The 22,034-nt window shown below is 46.8% G+C and overlaps 1 protein-coding gene across 2 annotated transcripts in view; it reads right to left on the minus strand.

Moving 5' to 3' along the window:
* PHAF1 (phagosome assembly factor 1) overlaps positions 1-22,034 on the minus strand; it is a 55,335-nt gene that overhangs the window by 29,455 nt on the left and 3,846 nt on the right. For both annotated transcript variants that reach the window (XM_066637000.1, XM_066637001.1), the window contains exons 3-4: positions 12,106-12,188; positions 6,669-6,752 (exon numbers count right to left, since the gene is read on the minus strand). In XM_066637000.1, coding sequence (XP_066493097.1) covers positions 6,669-6,752; positions 12,106-12,188 — 167 coding nt within the window. The remainder of the gene's footprint in view (positions 1-6,668; positions 6,753-12,105; positions 12,189-22,034) is intronic.

A 22,034-nucleotide genomic window follows, 5' to 3' on the forward strand; every position in this document is an offset into this window, starting at 1 on the left:
AGGAAAAATCCATTATGGGGTACAAGCCATGATGTGTATGTACAACCTCCTGATTTTAGAAATGGGTTAAGTCAGAATGCCAGATGTAGGGGAGGGCACCAGGATGAGGTCTCTTGTTATCTGGTGTGCTCCCTGGGGCATTTGGTGGGCTGCTGTGAGATACAGGAAGCTGGACTAGATGGGCCTATGGCCTGAACCAGTGGGGCTGTTCTTATGTTCTTATGACGACACAGGTCTGCAGATCTGGATTGACAGGGAACTATTAGAAACCACTTAACTGGCCTAAATGAATTTGTCATTTGGAGTGGATGAACTGCATCCCAGCGCACTAAAGGAACTTGCAGATGCACTTGCAGAGCCTCTGTAAATTATCTTTCAGAAATCCTGGAGGATGGGGAGATGCCGCTAGACTGAAAGCAGGCTAATGTGGTCCCAATCTTTTAAAAGGGGAAAAAAGAAGACCCATAGGTTCCAAGTCGCAGGAAGTTATGATTCTGCTTTACTCTGCATTGGTTAGACCTCATCTGGAGTACTGTGTCCAATTCTGGGCAATTCTCATTTAAGAAAGATGCAGCCAAACTGGAGCAGGTTCAGAGGAGAGTGACGAGGTTGATCAGAGGGCTGGAGGACAAGCCTTACGAAGAAAGGTTGAGGGAACTTGGTTTGTTCAGCCTGGAGAAGAGAAGGCTGAGAGTGGATATTATACCTCTCTTCAAATACCCGAAGGGCTGTCATATGGAAGAAGGGACATATTTGTTCTCAACTGCCTCTGAAAGTAGAACTAGATCCAATGGGTACAAACTGCAAGAGAAAAGATTCCAATTGGATAACAGGAAAAAAATTCCTGACAGCAAGGGTGGTTCAGCAGTGGAACAGATTGCCAAGGGAGTGATGGACTCCCTCTCACTGGAGCTCTTCAAGCAGAGGCTTGACAAGCCCATGCTGGTGATGCTCTAGGAGGATTTTCTGCTACAGGCAGGGGGTTGGACTACATTATCTTTTAGTCCCTTCCAACTCTGTTTCTATGATCCTATAACCACCCCTTATTTGACTGCAGTTAAATCAAGGAGTCAAGAATGTAAGTGGCAGTTTTTATGTCCGGGGACACTTGCCCCCATCGTGAACAGGTAAAATCTAGGCCCAAGTTGTCATCCATTTTGGGACTTGCAACTTTCTCTTTCCTGCTGGTGGGAAAAGAGGTAATTAGCTTGAGGAAGGAATGTGTTACACCTGCTTCTCAGTGGCCAGGGAGGCCAGAGCTGAGTGCCTCTTGCTGGCTCAAGGGCGCCTCGTCAAAGAAGATTCCCAACAGCTGTGTAGTTTCTGGTTGGGAGGGTAGTAGCAGTGACCAGTGCCGTCACTAGGATTCGCGTCACCCGGTGTGGGAGGCCTGCACGTCACCCCATGCAGTGGGCGGGACAACGCCCCAGGTGGTGGACGTGATAATGTACCATCACCCCGCCCCCTCTGGTTTTTTGGCTGTACCTTTTGTTAGAACACAGATATTTCAATGTGGTTTGTTTCATTGCATTCTGCATGAAATTATACACTGATGTTATATTGATATATAACATGATAGGATTATTCTTCCAAATTCTGATTTTAGTGATTTTGAAAACTTGTAGAGTCACACACACACACCCATGTCAACTTACTAACACCTTATTGCAGCGGTTCTCAAACTTTTAGCACTGGGACCCACTTTTTAGAATGACAATCTGTCTAGGACCCATTGGAAGTGATGTCATGACCAGAAGTGACATCATCAAGCAAATTACAATAAATAATTATAAATAATTAAATTAAAATAAAAGAAATAATTAAATAAGGGGGAACCAGTCCTGTTCCACCAAGTGAATCTACTCTGAAGTAAGTCCCATAGTGGTCAATGGGGCTTATTCTCAGGAAAGTGCGTAGAATTGCAGCCTGTGAGCCCAATCCTATGCATGTCTTCTCAGAAGTAAATCCCATAGTGGTCAATGGGGCTTACTCTCAGGAAAGTGTTGATAGGATTGCAGCCTGTGAGCCCAATCCTATGCATGTCTACTCTGAAGTAAGTCCCATAGTGGTCAATGGAGCTTACTCTGTAGTTTGCCTGCAAGAACAACCCCCCAAAAAGAATCAGTGAGCTCTTCAGCCCTCCCAGTGCCCAGTTTAAAGTTCTTCTATTTCAGGCACATCAAGATAAAAACCCTCCTGGCTTTGCAAGTGCAAAACAGAAAACATTCCCCTTACCAGTTCAAGTCTCTTTTCTTTGTCCTTTTTGGGGACAGGCTGCCTTCTGGAGCATTTGTTGCACTCCAGCTCCATCGGATCAGGACCATTCTGGTGTCCGCATATTCCCCTTTGCCCAGCCTGACCACCAGCCAAGGCACGTCTGCCTACTTGCAAGTTAACACAACATGAGGCTCCTTCACTTTGCATAGGGCTCAATAGACTGCAGCTGGGAGCGAGGGAAGGACCTCCTTCTCCCTTTTGTGTTTTTGGGGACTGCTTTCATTGGATCGGGACCATTCAGGTGTCCTTGGATTCCTCTCAGCCTGCCCTTTCCAATAGACTATGGCATGTATGCCTACTTGTGAGTAAACGCACGATACGGCTCACTTTCACTTTCCATAGGGTTCCATGCATTTTTTATTTCTGGTTTTCTGGCCATAACTTTTGACGGAAAGGAGCTATTTCAATTCCGTTTTTTGCACTGCACTCTGCTGGGAATTCTGCATCCAACAGTTTATGGTATGATGTGGTAGCTCCTAAAGCCGTGAAGTTAGTGCATCCTTCCCCCAGGGCGCGTCACCCCCCCGCATGTCACCCGGTGCAGCCCACAACCCCCCGCACCCTCCTAGTGACACCAGTGGCAGTGACCAACAGCAGCCTGCTAGCCAGCCCTTCTAGAAGTTTCATATCATCCTGCATCCTGATTGGCTGGTGCCGATGTGATTAGCATAAGGAGATAAAAAAACTCCAGAGGGTGTGGGGTGCTTCCCTTGGGCAGGAGTCTGGGGCACTGCCCTGTCTGCTGCTTGTCTCTTCAGCTCTACTTGCCATAATGGGTGCCTGGCCCAACAGTTAGCCTGGAAGCCATTTGTTGTCCAGTGATCACCCACATGAGAGACAGATTTGTAGACAAGTGTAGTCAGAAAGCTAGCTTTGTTATTTTAGAACTGATGTGTTTCTGGAACTCTGTATCTCTTGCAATTGCTGCCTTGATTTATGTATGTGTAACCTTAACTTTCTTTAATAAACCAAAATATATTGTACAGACCTGAGTTTGGTCTTGAGTTTGGGGAACGGGAGTTAGTTATCCAGCCTAGCTGCTTGGCTGGGCTACCAAGAAAACTTACAATCCAGAGCCTTAAGGCCTAACTCCCTGAGTTGGATGGAGCCACAAGACTTGCCAGGGTTGGTGTAAGCCCACAGGGCAGGGTTCTTCAAACTGGGGCATTGCGACTCCCCAGCCAGAGAGCCCTGGCCACTTTCCCCTTAAGGGGCGGCGACGGGGGAGGCAGCAATGCAATCCCCAGAATTGCATCGCTAAAGGGGCTGCAGGGACTGGGATGTACTCAAGTCCCTGCAGCAGCCTCCCTGGGGTGCGGGGAGCCCTGCGCGAGTGTCTGCAGGGCTCCGCACCACTTAAAAAGTGAAAGCGAAAGCGATCACGCTCCAGTTCTGGTTTTGCGGAAGTGAAGCGCAATCACTACACTTTCGCTCATGCACTACCCTTTTTGCTAGAGCAACATCCCAAAGAACTGGCCTATTATCAACCATGCCAATGTCTAGATCAGGCATGACAAACAAAAGGCCTGCGAGATGGATATGGCCTGCAGAAGCTCTTTATCCAGTGACACATTTGCAGAAGCAGCACTGCTGAAAGAGCAGCCCGCATGATCACTGGGCTCTCCCATATCCTGAAAATATGGTCAAATATTTTCTCTTATGGCATTTGTAGCTAATGAGTTGCAAAGTGAGAAAAAGGTGCTTTTTCCTGATCATTACCCGCTTAATGACATTTCCTGTTTTATGACAATACTTGGGACCCTCAGTAGGCACCCTGAATGCCATTTGGTCCATAGCATGGAAGGCGTTTGACACCTCTGGTCTAGATGACGAAATAAACCTCATCTTTGCTGCAGGACATTCGCTCAACATTTTCCCAGACATAACTAAGAAACTGATTGCCCATTTGGAAGATATGCCACTGCTAGTCCAACACAGAGGGCAAACGGTTTTCCCACCACACGACTCAGCTCAGGTTGCATTCACCAAGCAACCTTTGCAGTGCGTTTAGAGCCCTGCATGACAAACCTTCAAAAGTTCTAAATGTTTAATAGCCCTCTATTGATCAGTGCGTGATTGGAAAGCTATCCAAAGCACTTTAGGTTCTCTGAGAAAGCAGAAATACGGGAATTGGGAGGAAAAGCCTCATTAATTAGGAGACGGCAACCTAAACAAATTAATGTGTGGGCAAAAGCACACACTGTCAAGGAAATGTGTTTCACCACTGTGAGACACACACACACACAAAATACAATACGTATAACAGGTTAGTGAAGCTCTGAAAAACCAAAGTGCTTTGCATTTTCATTGATTTCAACTTGATGCAGATTCGTGAGGGAAGATTAGGTATGCTAATAAAACTATTAATGCTTTCTTGTTCTTCTGCTGAAAGCAACAGCACTGTCAGATGGTGGGCAGGAATCAGTCACAAGTCATGAAAACACCTTTTTTTCTGACTCATGTACACTCAAGTCACCCGTGTTGATGATGCCAACGCTGATTCGAGTCTGAGACCAGTGACTCAGAAATGAGTCAAGAATGTGAACAAGTTGTGTCCGCGAGTCTAGGTATGCTTGCTTACTTTTTTGGCATGTGAAAGACCTCATGGGACCATCATTCAGACCGGATGAGCAGCAGTGAAGTTCCAGCCAGGCGGCAGGGAAGGGTTAACGTTTTGGTTTTGCATCGAGCAGGAGACAGAGGGTGTGAGATAGGAGTGAACTCTCTTGTCCAACTCTGAGGAACCGATAATCATTGGACGTAGGACGGGTGGAAGGAGGAGCTCAAGGGCTGAGGGTGGTATTCTTGCCTTAAGAGGTGGGGAAGCGGTTCCTAGCAGTCAAAGAGAAACTCATGGCTCCAGCGGGCCACCATGGAACTGCTTCTGAGTAGAGTAGTAAAGGACTGAGTCATACTGACAAGCCTCCCAGCTGCTGTGCACGCTCCTCTTCTCGCTTGCCGCTTCTGTCTTGCTTTCACGCAGTCCGCCCTACCCCCTCCCACCTTGCCAAGCTGGGATGCCTCCTCCCTCCCTCCCAGATCCATCTGTGCTTGGCTCTCCTTCTGAGGGTGGAATCGGGAGTTGTGATGTGAATGGAGGTTTGTGCGAGGCTGGAATTTGTCAGGAACAGATCAGCACTTTCTGCACTGCTGCCTTCATTTGATTTGTTTACTGATGGGATGGGAAGGGACATGTGGGGAGAGTTTAACGAGAACTCCGACTCAAGTCAAATTGAGTCCTGAAAACACTCTGGACAAGTCTCCATGACCGCCCATTAACTTGTTTCAGATAACAGGGATGAAGCTGAATTGGTTGAATGGCCACCAGGTCACAAGGACACCATCTCCCCTCCACCAACAAACAAATTGGTTCTCTATGGAGACAGGGTATGTGCTGCCTGGTAGTCAGACCAAAAGCCCATCTACCTTACTACTAGCAACACTGACAGGCAGCAGCTCTGCAGAGTTCCAGACAGAGTTCCAGACAGCAGCTCTGCAGAGTTCCAGTTTTTCCCAGCCCTTCCTAGAGCTCTGGAGATTGAACAGAGGGCCTTCCACATCAAAGATCCTCATTGAATTACAGCCTCTCTACCCCAGAACAGCAAGGTGCAGATAAAGCCCAGGATTCAAGGGTGAACAGCTGCAATACAAGGTCAATAGAAAGGAGAGGGACACGACCCTGGCTTCAACAAGTTCTGGTATCGTTACCAAGATGAGCCAGAATTTGTAGACCCTTATCTCTGAGTTACGTCCCTGTCTGGGAGCCACTGACAACCCCAAAGTGCAATTCATCTGGAGGTCATCTAGTTCAACCACATGCTCACTGCTGGCAACTGCTTACGGCATCCCCAACAGATGGCCATTCAGCCTGTGCTTCAAAACCTCCAACAAGAGAGAGACCATTACCATAAAAGGAAGACTTTTCCAGTGCAAGGAAGCTCTTACACTTGGAAATTCTGCCTTGTGTTTAGCCTAAATTTCTGTAGTTCCAACCCACTGGTTCTAGTCCTGCCCTCAGGAGCCACAGAGAGCAAGTCCTCCCCTTCTTCTGTGTGACAGCCCTTTAGAATTACTCTTTCACAATCAAAATAAAAAGGAAAAAAGTTGGATTCATCATACCTCTGCAGTCAGAGAGCATTCTATGCTTATCTGCCTATCCAAACATCTGAAGCAACATCTGTTGCCCCTGCAGCTCTCTGATTCTACCAGGAAGCGGCTGCAATCAGGCAGCCACAGACCAAACTGAAGCAGAGTTGCAGAGACCCAGTTTCACTGTTGCTACTCAGATCATTGTTGGTATCCTTTCTGCACGTGTGCAACCAATCTGTGCAGTGCAGGTTTCAGTCTTAAAGCAGAGAGGGGGTGGAAGGATTGTATTTCTCAGCACTTACCTTAAGCCTTTGATTGAAAGCATCAAACAGCAGTTTGATTCCGTCCTGAGTCAGGTTAAGGATGAGGTCATGGCTAAGAGGAGACTGGAAAAACAAACAGACATGTCAGTTTGTCAATGGCAGGTGGATTACTTGCAAAGTCAGTCCTGCTACACAAAACCAAGCAAGAGGAGTTCAACTCTGGTCCTTCCAGCTGGCACAAGAGACAGTTGTGTGTTCCATAAATTACAGCAGCGTTTGCCAGATCTCCTCCCATTTCCCTATTCAAATGCATCTCAAGATGCCTCTGGTGACATTCATGCACCACTTGGACTCAATGTTCATCCCTTTCATGGAAGAAAAGTAACAGTCAAAGGCAACGCTTCTGGCCTAGGTGGAACAACTAAACTACACAATAGGAAGGAATTGGTCTCACTGCAGATAAAACTGGGAACCAGTCCCTTTTGGAAAAAGAAAACCCGAGACCCTTCCCTCTAAACCAGGGGTCTCCAAACCCCGGCCCGGGGGCCAAATGCGGCCCACGGCAAGCCTCTATCTGGCCCACAGGCAGCCTCTGATCCCCTGAGAGCCTCTGGCCCAGCTGACCAAACACAACCAGAGTTGTGCTTGTGGGGTGAGAGAATGGGGGTCCATTTAAGTGTGTGCTTTATTTCTTGGGCTGTGTTTATGCCTGGAGAAGTCCTGGATATTTGAGCATTTGACATTCCTTTATTCATTCATCTAAATTTTACATTTAATTTTTTTTCCGGTGCTCAACACTATGCCAGATATTTGATGCGGCCCTTCAGCCGAAATGTTTAGAGACCCCTGCTCTAAACCACTGATGGCAAACCTATGACACACATCAAAGGTAACACGCCACAATGTTTGGAGTGACACACCCGCATTCACCAACACCTGACAACAACTGAGTTTGTTTTACTCATATTTCATTTTTGTAATTATTTGACATTTCTCTATATAGTACATAGCACAACACGTGAATGGACTGGAAAAAATGTGTATATAAAGAGTTATTTCTCTTTTGTTCGGGCGAGGGGGGGGAACAGGGGTGGGTGACACACCAGAAGAGTCAAGCTAGGCATTTTCCTAATTTTTTGACACACTAAGCCCAAAAGGTTTGCCATCACTGCTCTAAACCAACAAATTATAACTGAGCCAAGTGTCAAAAGTGTTATATGCTTCAAAATATAAGAAAGGTCAGAAACGGAGGAGAAACATTCACTGCAAGAAATGGTTTCAGAACTGTCTGCAGTCTCTTTGGAATTTATAACACAGAGCTTCAGAAAAGAGCAGAAAGGAACCAGTGTCAGCAGAAAGATTTCAAAATGCTGAAATCAATTTGAGTTCCTTGACCAAATCAAGGATGTAATCCTGCTCTCTTGGGGCTGCTTTACAAGCACACCAGGACAATACCCAGTAAGGGTGAATGTGAATGAGCCCTTGCAGCTCTTTCACTCCTGAAAGAACTCTCACATCACCTCAAACATCCAACGCTTTCCAATGGAATGTCTTTATATATTCCATAGCAGAGGAGAAAAAACTGGCACACACCTGTCTTCTACAGCGCAGACAAGCAAATGGCAAAGCATTTTGTGAACACTGACATACCACTGAAAAGTGCTGTAGGAAAAATTGTTCCAGATGAGTCGTGTCAATAAGCCAAGATGGCCAGATGTTAACCCTAAGATGCTTAAAGGACTCTCTCCCTATATGAATCTGTCCACCCACTTTGATCAATACCTTATCCTCCTTCTGAAGCCTGGCAAGGGCAGGGGAAACCCAGATTCATGGCAGGGTCTTTTCAGCAGCGACACTGCAAACATCTCCCTGGAGCCGCAGTTCCCAAACATACAGTGGTCACAGCACCCTATTGTGGCAGCGCCATAGCCCAGCTCTCCTGGGTGCCACCATCTTGAATCACAAGAGATCACACACAATTCAAGAGGGTGGAACCCAGCTCTCCCAAGCACAGCCATCTTGAATCACACGCGGTCTCATGCAATCTAAGATGGTGGTGCCTGGAATTGTCAAGAAGAAGAGGTCACCAGGAACATCCCATGGTCCCCTTGTGAGTTTGCTACAGCACACAGTTTGGGAATCACTGCCTTAGAGGCCTGGTAGAAAACTTGTTTTGTTCAAGCAGATGCTTTGTTCATTTTTAACCTCTATTTGTATTTGTGTGTTTCTGCTCCCCTGATCTTTAAACGACACTCAGTGTGGTTGAATTGATTTGGGTTGGTCTTGTTTCATGTATTTTTTTATGATTTTGTTATGTTTGTATGTTTCATTTAAACTGCTGTGTGCCTTACTGGTCTCTCTGGAGGCAGAAAAGCGAGATAAAACATTTGGATAAACAAAACTAAATAAATGAGGAGTAAAGAAATAAATAAATGAACATTGTGGGTTGCTGAGGACTCTGATGGTGCTTCCACCCCCAAAACTTCTCTCTGTCAACTTTGGGTCAGTAAGCTACAAGCTGCATTGTGTGAAGCAGCTTGTAGACCCACAAAAATATTCATTCCCCCCATCATGAAGGAGACGGACCGTCCCCCACCAAAAGTGCAAGAGTTGATGGTGTTTAGTTCTCAATTCCCCCCTCCCACTCCTCATTATTTTCAGGTCTCAAGCTTTTAATAATCTTTTAACCTTTGAGCTGCAGACAAAACTATGGTTCATGGTCACCCAAACTGGACCCAAAAGACTTCAAAAGTGTGCAGCTAGTCTTATACACATACAAGGGCCCTAGGCTTGGGTTTCCTCAATAGTACACACCCAATGGCTTTAACCCTTAGGGCAGGTGAGTGTGCATGCCACACTGTTCAGCATTAAAAAAAACGCCAACAAAATGCCTGGGCAGTCACATTCCCAGAGTGCTTATTACTACTGGAACACAGGAAGCTGCTTTATCCCAAGTCAGACTCCGAGTCCCTCTAGTCCAGTCTTGTCAACATTGACTGGCAGCATCTCTCCAGGGTTCCAGGCAGGAATTTCTCTCTGTCCTCTCTCAATGTCCTGCTGCTGGACACTGAACCTGGCACCTTCTCCATGCAAAGCAGGGCTCTTCCACTGTGCTATGGACTCTCCTGCTGCACTAAATTCCAGGGGCACAGCAGCCACATTAGCTTTGCAGCAAACCCAACAGAGAGTCTTGCAGCACATTAAGAGTTAGCCAATTTATTTTGACCAATCCTTTCATGGGTGGCAGATGCATTCATGCAGCTGGTGAAGTGGAGCGTTTAAAGTGCTTGTCATTTGTGTCTTTGTGTTTTATCAGGGGATAAAATCTACATGGAGGTTGAGATCAAAGACACGCTCCAGAAACATAAGAGCCTAGGAAGCTGCTGCGTGTGGAGTCTGAGCCTTGATCCATCTAGTTCAGTATTGTCAGACACTGACTGGCAGATGCTCTCAAAGATTTCAGAAGGAACATGTTTTCTACTCCATCTCAAGATACCAGGGATTCAACCTGGGACTATATGCATGCAAAAAGCCAGCACTCTTCCACTGACCTATTGACCTGTTCCTGTCCACTGTGGTATTAACTACTACAGCCATGGTAATAGAGGATCACCCTAGGAGTACAGTAGGTTAAAAACAAAGAAATGTGGCAGTTATTCATAAGGCCCATGTGATGCAAGACAGACAAGTGGCAACAAATTTCTTTGAGAAGTGGGCTGAACCAGTACAAGCGACGATTGCACCATCTCTCTGGGATGCATTAGTGAACTCCCATGAAAGGTCACCACACTAAGATGGGAGTTTTATAATGAGATAGTTGTAGGTTCTTGTGAAAAAAACCACACTGAGTTGCTTCACATTTCCATAGAATTCTGAGGCGGCAATCCTAAACCCACTTACTAAGAAGTAAGCAGCACTGAGCTGAATGGATCTTACTTATATGTAAACACATTTAGGATTGCACTGTGACTGAACCAAGAGACACAAGATATGACAGACTTCTGGGCAGCCAAATGAATTCTGCAGTTGAAGAGCCGCGACTGCCTGCACTGCTAGTAACAGGCTGCCTGTCCAAGCTGCAGAATAAATACAGTCATTATGGAAGCCATAAATCCATGTAACCTGGAATAACAGGGGACAATCAATTTAATTAAGGGAATCTGTACTTGGCAGAAAATCAAAAGGTCAGGATTTACTTGCAATTATGTTAGTAATTGCTATGCGTTGGAGAACCACATCACTCAGCTATCGAGCATTTGGCACAAATTTGAGCCCAAGACCACTAATGGAGAATAATTTTTTTTTAAAAGCTTTCATCCCCCACAGCCCCTTCCCTGCACCTGTGTTTATAGGCAGAGTTGCCAGAGCACATGGAAGAGAAGATGCATTTCCAGCCTGCTCATTAATGCTACATCAGCTTCCACTTGCCTATTTCAGTATTATGACTATCCTTGAAATTAACTTAACACTTTGGACTACATCTCTGCCCAGACAAACAATGCACTTCTACACCCAACAAGACCCTTCAAGATGCTTTAAACAGTTCAATTTTACAACAGTTAAACATTAACATTAATTAATATCTGTGGTCATTAACAGAAAGAGCCAATTTAATCCCTCCCCATCAGGAGGCATGGAATCATAGAGTTGGAAGGGGCCTGATAGGTCATCTAGTCCAACCCCTGCCTTAGGCAGGAAACCCTCTTCCAGCATCTCCAACAGGTGCTTGCCGAGCCTCTGCTTGAACATCCCTAGTGAGGGAGCACCCACCACCTCTCTCAGCAATCTGTTCCACTGCTGAACCGTCTGGCATTTTTTCCTGATCTCCTCTCTGGCAGTTTGTACCCATTGTTCTAGTTCTACTTTCAGAGACTGCTGAGAATAAATTACTCCCTTCTTCCATATGACAGCCCTTTAGGTACTTGAAGAGATCTATCATAACCCCCTCTCAGCCTTCTCTTCGCCAGGCTGCCCATGTCAAGTTCCCTCCACCTTTCCTCGTAGGGCTTGTCCTCCAGCCCCCTGATCATCCTCATCGCTCTCTGCTGAACCTGCTCCAGTTTGGCTGCATCTTTCTTAAAGTGGGGTGCCCTGAATTGGACACAATACTCCAGGTGCACGCAACCCTTCTTTCCCAATGCAACATCATTTTCCATAGCTCCCCATCCTACAAAACTGTACAGACCAAAAATCTGAATGGTCACTCAGAATAGGCAGCTATGGCATCATCAAGTCAGCATACAAAACCTCTGGAGGGAAAATAAATATGGCAAATCATCCTTTTTTATTCCCCCCCCCCCCCGATGGTTAAAACAACAGGGAATTTGCTCCAGGATGTGGCAATCATGAAAGATGACTGGATAGTGTGCAGCTGGGCAACCACATACAGTGCTGACACATCCTCCCATCCCTTGTCATTTGCTGGTTATTTGTCACCCATAGAAAATGGAAGCAAGCCAAAGAGGCTGTGACTTACCTGCTCACTGTAGAGAACCTGGACATTTCTGACAATGCGACAGTATTTCTGAAGGATTGCTACAGCCTGAGCCAGTGGCATTCCTGCAGGGGGGAGAAAAGGACACCAGGGAGGGTCAGAAGTGCAGCTCCTGCAGAGCCACGCTGGCAAAAATGTGTTTACTCAGCAGGGTTGGCATTTGGCAATATTGGCTCACCAGCCAAGACTAAGTTGAACAGTACAAGCATTTCTAGCCAGCTACCAACCCAGTCCTCTCATTCAAGGAGAAAAAAGCCTGTAACTCCAGAGCAAAAACAGCCACGCTGAGCCACCAACTTGGAACACTTACTAAAAAGCTGGAGGAGAGACGGCTTTGCCAAGACAGACACCGGACAAATGGTCCAAGTAAACTATGAAAGCCACATGCATCCAAATTTAGCAACCTGCTATTTAACATCCCTTCTACTCGATTTAGTAACTACCATATAAGCGCAAGGACCTCTCTCTAAAGGCTTCATTGTGCCCACAATTCCTTACTTGCTGCACTCCCATCTCTTCAGCCTACACACACCTGAGCTCTGCATCCATGACATGCCTTTCCTGACAGCTCATCAAGACCAAGCTGCATGTTACACAGCAACAAACTTGCATCTGCTGCCACCAAATGTTTCCTTAAAAAGAAGCTGCGCTCTCAGGTAAGCATACCGATACGGCCATTTTCAAATACTTGCTTGCCCCCTCCCCATCAAATCACACTTAACATCAATCCTCCCTCTTCCATAGCCTCAGTGTTTTTAAGTACACAAAAGAAGACCTTCTAGAGCAGGGGTGCTCAATAGGTGGATCGTGATCTACCGGTAGATCGCGAAGCAAAATGAGTAGATCGCGGAGTGCCGACCCCCCCCTTCAGGTGCCTCTGGGAGGAAATGCCGGGACTAAGGCCCATTGTACTCAATGGGGCTTACTCCCAGGTAAGTGTGGCTAGGATTGCAGCCTCACAGCCTAATCCTAGGCATGTCTACTCAGGAGTAAGTCCTGTTATACTCAGTGGGGCTCAAGGTACACCAACATACATTGTACACATAAATGTTATATGTTATGATGGCGCGAACATTGTAAAAAAAACTCTGGTAGATCTCCGGGCCTTGCTGGGTTTCAAAGTAGCTCTCGAGCCAAAAAAGTGTGAGCACCCCTGTTCTAGAGATATGTTCATCTGTCCAATGCTAACTTACTGCCCCACACTCTTTAGATGAGGTGGCTTACGAGTCTGAAAGCAAACTCCATTCTCAATATGTTTCCAGTTCTGAGGTTAAAGTCATATTAAGCCTTGAGAAGACTCCAAAGGACTGAATTTATCAAAACATCACAGCAAATAAAAATTATGGCCAGGGAGTACACTCTGGTCCAACTGTCAACTGCAGAAGCAAGGGAAGCACCCTCTGGGCTCTGTCATTAGCCAGAGAACTAAGGGCTGCTGATCTGTGGATGTCTGGGTGTAAAAAATCCAAATCCACCAATGATTGCAACTGCAACCCAGTGTCAGCTCCCTGGAGGATCATGTAGTCAGAAGGCAGAGGTACAGATCCTCTAGTCCAGAGGTTCTCAAACCCTCTGGGAGAGTTTGAGAGCCTATAAGTTTCTGCTGACGGGATGGGGGTGGGGGGAAGGCAGTAATGCTGCTGCGCAGGGGTGCACTTCCACTCACCCCCACCTGCAGCCGCCTCCTGGGGTTGGAGGAGCCCGAGGCCAGCCTCAGCAAGGCTCTCCACGCAGCGCAGGACACAACTGTGACCACTGCCAGTTTGGCAATCCAGAAACCGGAAGTGGCTGCGATCACATTCTGCAGGGAGCTTTGCTGAGGCTGGCACCAGGCCCCTCCAAGCTCTGGGAGGCTGCTGCAGGCGGGGGTGAGTGGAAGCACGTCCCTGCACCCTGTTCAGCGGCGCAATCCAGGGGATCGTGTCTCTGCCTTACCCCCCCTCACCCCTTAAGGGGGCAGAGCCCAGGGACCTCAGGCTGGGTCATCATGATGCCCCAGCTTGAGAACCACTGCTCTAGTTTAAATACAGTGAACATCACCACACACACTACAATCTAGTCTAGGGAAACTTCTTCAGGCTCTTCAAACCCAGTGCGGTTGTGCCTCCAGCACTTCCTAATGCACTCTAGTTGCAGCCATTCAATCTAATATCACCACCCAAAACCAGCAGACTAGTTACACTGAGGAGGATGAAATTACCATCTCCATAGGAAAAAACAAGCTGCTGTGAACAAATTACAGTCAGAAATCCCTGGGTCATTTGTCCTGTTTTTGTTTAATTGAACGTAAGCCGCTAATGACAGATTGCTGCATGTCCAAACTCTGTTTCTTTCTAGCTTATTAAGAACAGGGTTATCCAGGCATTCTGGCAGGAGGCGCACATCACCTCTCTGACACTGTGTCAGGGGCCAGGAAAAAAAGAATTAATTTACATTTCAAATTTACATAAATGAATATATTAGAGTTGGAACTTATACGAATGAATGAAGGTCTTGCAATAGCTCAAGGCCTATAAAAGGCCTTGCACAAGCAAGGTCGGCCTTTCCTTTACTGCTGCTGCTACATTACAGACGTGAGACAGCAAACAGTGGAGGGAGCCCTCGTCCTACAGCTCACGTGAGAGGTCAAACAATCACCCTCATGCTGAGAACAGTTGCGTTGGGCCTAGTGCAGGCTCCAGCAAGTCTTTGGAGGGCCAGAGGCTCATTGGAGACTGGGGGATCCCCGCGGGCTGGACTGGGAGTCCCCGAGGGCCGCAAACAGCTCCGGGCTGGGGTTTGGGCACCCCTGCCTTAGAAGATCTTGTAAGGCCTGGTGTAGCACAATGGTCAGAAAGCCCCCCCCTCCCCATCAAATCACACTTCAGCTATGAACTCCTAACATGGTCTCAGGCAAGACAGAAATCTTTCCGCCTCAGCCACCATGGGGATGATTATACTGGCCTTCATTACAGATGCAAAGCGCTTGGAACGCATTAAAGCAGGATTGCGGCAGCTCCATAGGTGGGGACCACATCCAAGCTTGGCCAATTCCTGAGAGGGTCTGCCGCTGCCACCACTTCCCACCATGGCCCAGAAAGCCCACGGGGTGGCTTAGTGGGCGACCTCAGAGGAGCAGCACCAGAGCAGCCATCTTCTTTCTGAAATGCCATTTCTACCATTCCTGGACACCCTGTTCCTTGCCACTGCATCAGGGCCTGGGGCATCTGTGAATTGTTAAGCAGTACCAGGGAAAGAAAGAGGATGATTCACCTGCCACTGCCTGCTCCTCTTCTTCCCAGGAAGCCGCCTCATTGGGCCCCAGCTGGCTTGCCTAAGGCAGTGGAGAGCAGCAAGAGACTACCCCCTCTGCTCCCCCAGCACCACTCTACAAATCCTGGATGTTCAATCTCTTGATGCAACACTGTGGACTGGGGCACCTGGAAATCGCAAAAGGACATCAAGGGAAAACGAGGGTGTGCTGCTGCTCCCACCAACAACCCCAACGGGCAAGAGTCACTGCACTTCACAGCACTTCAGCTGTGGGTACAGGTGTGAAAGAGATCGTGCATCTATCTGCCACCTGCTTCTCTGGCATTGGGGAGGGGACTGCTGCAGCTGGCACACACAAACAACAGGGTTGGCCGTAAGTCAGTGGTGGGACACCGGCTTGCATGCAGAAGGTCCCAGGTTTAATTCCTGGTCGTGCAGAGAAGAGATTCCTGCCTGAAACTCCGGATGCAGCCAATTCTAAGCTGGGTGGACAAAGTGTCTGACTCAGTAGGAAGCAGCCTCCTAAAGCAGGTGGGAAGCGCATCACTGCGGGCAGGCAGCCCCAGAAGGGCTTTTGCCCCAAGACCCGTCACCTCCACCTAAGCCGACAACACCAATATCAGAAGAGTCTGGAGAAGGGTTTGCCACAGCATCAAAAATGCTCTAACCCACCACTTTCCTCCCCTGATCCATCGGCCCTTTCCATTCCAGGAAGTGGGAACAGAAGTAGTAGAGGAGGCAAGAGGGTGGACAGAGATGGGTGGCCTCTGCCAAGCTGCTTCCTGAGGCAATCGCCTCAATCAGACTCATGGATGAGCTGTTCGGCCCTGGGTGGTGCAGATACAGTTTGGTTCGCTTTATCCAAAGGGTTATACTGGAAAGGAAGACAATACAGCATCATTTTATTATCTAAATTACATGCTCCAACTTTTTCCATCATGGAATTCAGAACGGCACACATGGGGTTCCCAGGGAGTTCCCTATCAAGGCTGGCACTGATCCAGAGACAGGCATGCTTAGCTGCAGCCAAGTGCTTGTACCATGTGCCTCCTAGCAGCAGCTTCCATCATTACTGGTTTGGTACTCAAGAGACAGGCTACATCCTGTAAACCGACTTACATGAGCTTGCAGGAAACAAAATACCTCTGAGAGCAAATATTAGCAAACATCCTTGATGGATTACCACATTTTTGAGCAAGGAACACACCCAATCCATTGCTGACCAGTCACAGTTCAGAAACTGAGAAAAGTATATTTCTTAACTGTCCAATTGCATGAGCCAATTTAATGGGTTTTTCAGGGAACCTCCTAGTTTCTCAATCAGTCATTTCACCACTGTTAGGCAGGAAGGAGCTTTCTGCAAGCACAGTACAGGCATGCCCCCTTATGCACAGAGGATCCATTCCAGATCCACCCCATGGATACAGAAACTGCAAACAGAGGGGACACTATAAGAACAGGGGCCCCCATGTGCCTCCCCGCACCCTTTAACATTGTTATAAAGCTTTAGCAGGGTGAGGTTTTCTTGTTTAAACAGGTCACTAGAAGCATTTAAGCTTATAGCCCCCCAAGCAGACTGAAAATGTCTAAATGCTGGACGTAACTAGCCCGAATGCTAAAAAGGAAGCAGTTAACTTCCAATGCCCTTTTCAATCATTCTACAGTAAAAGATTTGAAAGATAAACCTACCCATACAGAAGCCATGCTGATTCTTCCTCAGCAAAGTTCATTCTCCTGTGTGTGTCAAGATTTTATCCTAGATTAGGCTTTTGCTCTGGAACAGATGTTAGGCTGACCAGCCTATAATTTCTCAAGTTCTCTCTTTTTCCTTCTTCTTCTTCTTCTTTTTTTTTTTTTTTTTAAAGATTAGCATGACTTTAGCCAGTCCTCTGGCACAGTGGCCATTTTAAGGGACAAGTTGCATATTTTAGCCAGAAGATCAGCAACTTCAGCTTGAGTTCCTTAAGAACTCCTGGGTGGATGCCATCTGGGCACAGTGACATTAATTTTTAATTTAATTATTTAATTTGTTAGTTCTGAAATTTCTCTTTTAACCTTTATTTCACTCAATGCTTTGGTCAGGAGGGGCCATATAGGCAGTGGTAGCTACTCATAAGAATTTTCTCCTATTGATTCAAGAAAATCAGTTCTCTTCTCAGTTGCAAGGGATGTAGTTTCTGCAAAATCTGGACACGTAGAGGCTGCAGCTTTGATCATTTTAACCCTAAACCAAACGTCCAGGCACCAAGATAGCAAAGAACTGGTTACCCTACAAATCTGTGCCACAGAGATCAAAAACAGTGGTGTATCAGCAACTACAGGGAAGATCAGGCATCTACAGTAGTGGGTCAGCTCTACTGGCAAAAGCAACTTAGGGAATCTCAAAGAAGAATCCTTGCCAGTGATTGAGAATGCTATCAAGCAACAAAACTCTGCAGAAAGCATTTATCATCACTGCAACACAAACATGTTCAAATAGAATTTAATGGAAGGATTTTGCATTCAGTTGTGTAAATCTGAAGTAGGGCAGAATTGAGAAGATCTCAACTTTAGTGAAAATTCCATGGGGGGAGAAGCCACCAAAAAGATTAGACTTGTGATTTAACACACTTACTACAGCGCATGCCCCACTGAATACAGTGGGGCTTACTTCTGAGTAACCAAGCACAGGATTATGTTTTTGTTCATAAGCAGTTTTGGGGGACAGGATGAACATATGAAGAATTCAAATAACGCTAAATATTACCTGAGAAGACTAGGCGACTGGGAGAATGAATAACACAGAGCTCAAGGCTCCCATGCACTTTCCATTTTTCTGTTTACCAGAAGGAAAAGTAAGCAAGGGGAAGGGCACATAAACCAAGCCTGAAATAGGTGAGCTGATAAATAGAGACAAATGCTAGGGAATAGTGCATTATCTTCTGATAATTGGCAAAGGCCAATACTTCTGATTGGCAGAGACCATGAACAGACAATGCAGGACAGTACCAGCTACATCAAATGCACACACAAGATCAGTTGAGTAAGACTCCAAGGAAGTGATCTTCCATCCCACGGTAGTAGTCCTTTCACGTTGACATCAAAAGGCTTGTGTTTCTGTGCGTGCATGTCCTGGGTTAGTTTGACAGTACAAATGTCTGGAGGATCCACCACAAACCCAGAGTATCTACAAACAAAACAAGACTAATTCATCTAAGCAGGCATGGTGGAGCCAGGGTTATGTAGATAAGGAGGATGTAATAATCCTCCTTTACCAACCTACAGTAATTGTTTTGTTATTGTTAATTAAGTGTCATCTGCTACCAAATAGAGGGCAGCAACCAACAACTTCAAAACAAACAGTTCAAGGTAGGATAGGTCAACACGTGTGCGTGAGTGTGCTTCGGCACAACTTCTTTCAAATACATGGATCAGCATTTTGCAGACTGGAGGTTATACAGGTGCCCAAAGGGTTGAAACTCAATAGCACCACTTACTCTTACAGTGGCTTCCAAGCCGCTTTCTAAGGAAGATCAAGGTTCATCAAACAAGGCCCTCAGGAATCACAGGCAAGTAGCCCTGGAGGACAGCTTGTCCACCATGATCACAGGGCAATGGTCATAACGGAGTGGGCTGGCAATTTCCAGGCCTTGATGGTGCCCACGAGAACTTCCAGCATTCCACATGCCAAAATGCCCTGCAGAGAACAGGTTTCCTGTGGCAGACATGTAGGGAATCCTCAACACACCAATCAATGTGGAAACAGTTTCCCGAGTAGAGGAAATTTGATAAATCAGTGTGCTACTCAAATGTAGGGCTGGATTTTTAAGACATCCATGCTTCTCTTGCTAATCAATGGTGGTGAGCTTAAGGCATACAGAGAGGGACCTGCTTTACTGGCCTTCAGTTACCAAGCAGGGACCTTCCCTTCTGGCCTGCTGACTGAGCTTTTGTGGATTTGTTGTCAAACAATTTTTATCTGCTCTATTTCCATTTTGTAACTTTTGCGATTTTGTGTCTTTGAATTATATAACCTATGGAATATCTTAATAGAAGAGCAGGCAATAAATCCCTTTAACAAGCAAAACAGTGAAAGCTCAACAGCACATAGGGGAAGGCCAAATGCCTCACATCAGACAAGTTAAGATGATCATATTGTGACGCAGCAGTTTTCAAACTCTCAGGGAATGGATCCCTCTGCGGGGGATCCATTCCTGGACACCCCACCCCCACCCCCCGCGGACACCAAAATATGCGGATAATCAAATCCACGTATTGCAGCACCTATTCTCAGATCGCAACCAGAGCTGTGCTCCACTGAAAACCAGAAGGGCCTATTTTTGGCCTTCCAGTGGCTTCAGAAGGCCTCCTGGGGCGTCCTTGGGAAGGCTGCACATGGCTTCCTTGGCCCTCTGAACACAGCTGGAGCACAGCTCCAGGCATGATCAGAGGACAACAGGTGGGGCAGATCTGCAGGTTCAGGACCTGCAGTGAGCTAAAACCACGGGTTCTGAATCCACAGGTCAATAGGCCCCACCTGTACAGTGACAGCAACACCAAGAGCACTTGCTTTCCAAAGGAGCATCTCTGAACACTCTTTGCAGGGAAAGTGCTTTGTGGAGCCTAGCTGTACTTTCTGGGCAGTGCATTGCAATGCGTTCTTCTGATCTGTACACACACTTTGCTGTGTCACCAATACATTCCTGATCCCAAAAAATGCAACCAGAATGCAAAGATTCCTGATACAGATCAATTGCACAACAGGTGCAAATACTAGCAGCCTGGGGAAGGAGCATGGTGAGGTTACTGTATCAGAATGCGTAACCTGCAGTCCTCAAGATATACACAACCACCTTCTTGAAGTTAAGCAGTTATCGAGTCTGGTTAGTGCGTGGATGGGAGTCTGCTTGGGAAATCTAGGAGCAATGCCTTGAATTCCTTCATGGTGGGAAATAAACGCAGAACAGGCTCATCTATGAGGTTGACTAAGACAGTCACTTCAGGGAACAGATTCCCAGAAGGCACCCAAGTTTGGCGGGCAACGCTTGCCTCCACTCCTCCTCCCTCCACTCCTGGATTAGAAAAGGAACAGGGGGCAGAACAGAAGAGGAAGTGGACATTAGTCTCCTCCACACTTCCTGGATGGAGAAGGAAGAGTGGAGGAGGGAGCAAAAAAAGCAGAGGCTGACACATCACCAGATAAAGAGGGGCAACATTTGGTTCAATGCCTCACCCTGGCCCTATTTAAAGGTAATACATATTAAGAAGTAGAGACAAGGAAAAGGAATGGAGGGGTGGGAGTGGGGCAGCTGATATAGTTTGTGGCAGATCAGATACGTCACTTGCAGAATGTCTCAGGTTCAGTCTCTGGCATCTCCAGCCAAAAGGCTCTCAGACAGCAGCCTGCAGAAATAGCCCTCTATGCCCAAAACCCTAGAAAGTTGCTACCAGTCCAGAGCAGACAATATTGAGCCAATCTGACCAATGGTCCAACTGAGCAGAAGGCAGCTTCATATATGCACCAGCCAGCATGTGCACACACAGCTGGACTGTGGGCACAGCAGCAGGCAGGCGCCAGGCAACTTGCTTGTCCTAGGTTGTAATTTCTGTATTGAACTGAAGCTCACACACAAAGGCCATAGGCATTTAACAGTGCCTAAATCAGTTTGCTTTTGCTCTAAAGCAGGGGTGTCCAAACTTTTTGACAGGAGGGCCACATCGTCTCTCTAACACTGTGTCAGCGGCCAGGAAAAAAAAATTAAATTTACATTTCAAATTTACATAAATTTACACAAATGACTATATTAGAGACGGAACTTATTCGAATGAATGAGGGTCTTGCAACAGCTCAAGGCCTGTAAAAGGCCTCATAGATGTGAAACAGCAAGCAGTGGAGGGAGCCCTCATTCCACAGCTCATGCAAGGGGTTGAACAGTCACCCTCATGCTGAGAGCAGTTGCGTCGGGCCAGCACGGGCTCCAACAAGTTCCTGGAGGCCCAGAGGCTCATAGAAGACTAGGGGCTCCTCATGGGCCACATTAGGAGACCTTGAGGACCCTGGGCCAGGGTTTGGGCACCCCTGCTCTACGGGGCTCAGGGTGGTGTACGGAGGATTATTCCATTTTATCCTATCCTAGTTAGGCTCAGAGACAGTAACTGGCCCCAAGTCGCCCAGTGAGCTTCCTGAATGAAAGGAGGTTTTGAGCCATGTCTCCACAAACTACAGTTATTTTCCATGTATTTCTCTAAAATATGTGCAACCCACCTTCCTATTCATGAGAATCTCCAAGGCAGCTCACAGCCTTTACTTAAACAAGGACAGTCATCAGCTTCCACCTTTCAAATTGGTTCCAAAACTGCTTCAGTTTCCTCTTCTGTTAAATGGAACAACCACAACATATAGATGAACCAAGATCTTTGTCTGGAAAAACACTCCACAACTTTCAGGAACCCTGCTTCCAAGTGCCAGCTGTTCTGAGCAATGGTCATGTGACCTCTGATGGATGTTGCTAAACATACTAGAATTACCAGAGAAGGAAGTGCCAAAGGAAAGCATAAACAAAGTGTGACTCTGTTTAAGGGCACCCAGAAAGGCAGAAGGCAAATGACAAAACAGAATTCAAATTATGCACAATTAGGTGCTAGAATTATGGGTAGGACCAAGTAAGATGGCTTCAGGT

The sequence above is a fragment of the Tiliqua scincoides genome, chromosome 9 (assembly GCF_035046505.1).
Source record: "Tiliqua scincoides isolate rTilSci1 chromosome 9, rTilSci1.hap2, whole genome shotgun sequence".
Classification (NCBI taxonomy): Eukaryota; Metazoa; Chordata; class Lepidosauria; order Squamata; family Scincidae; genus Tiliqua; species Tiliqua scincoides.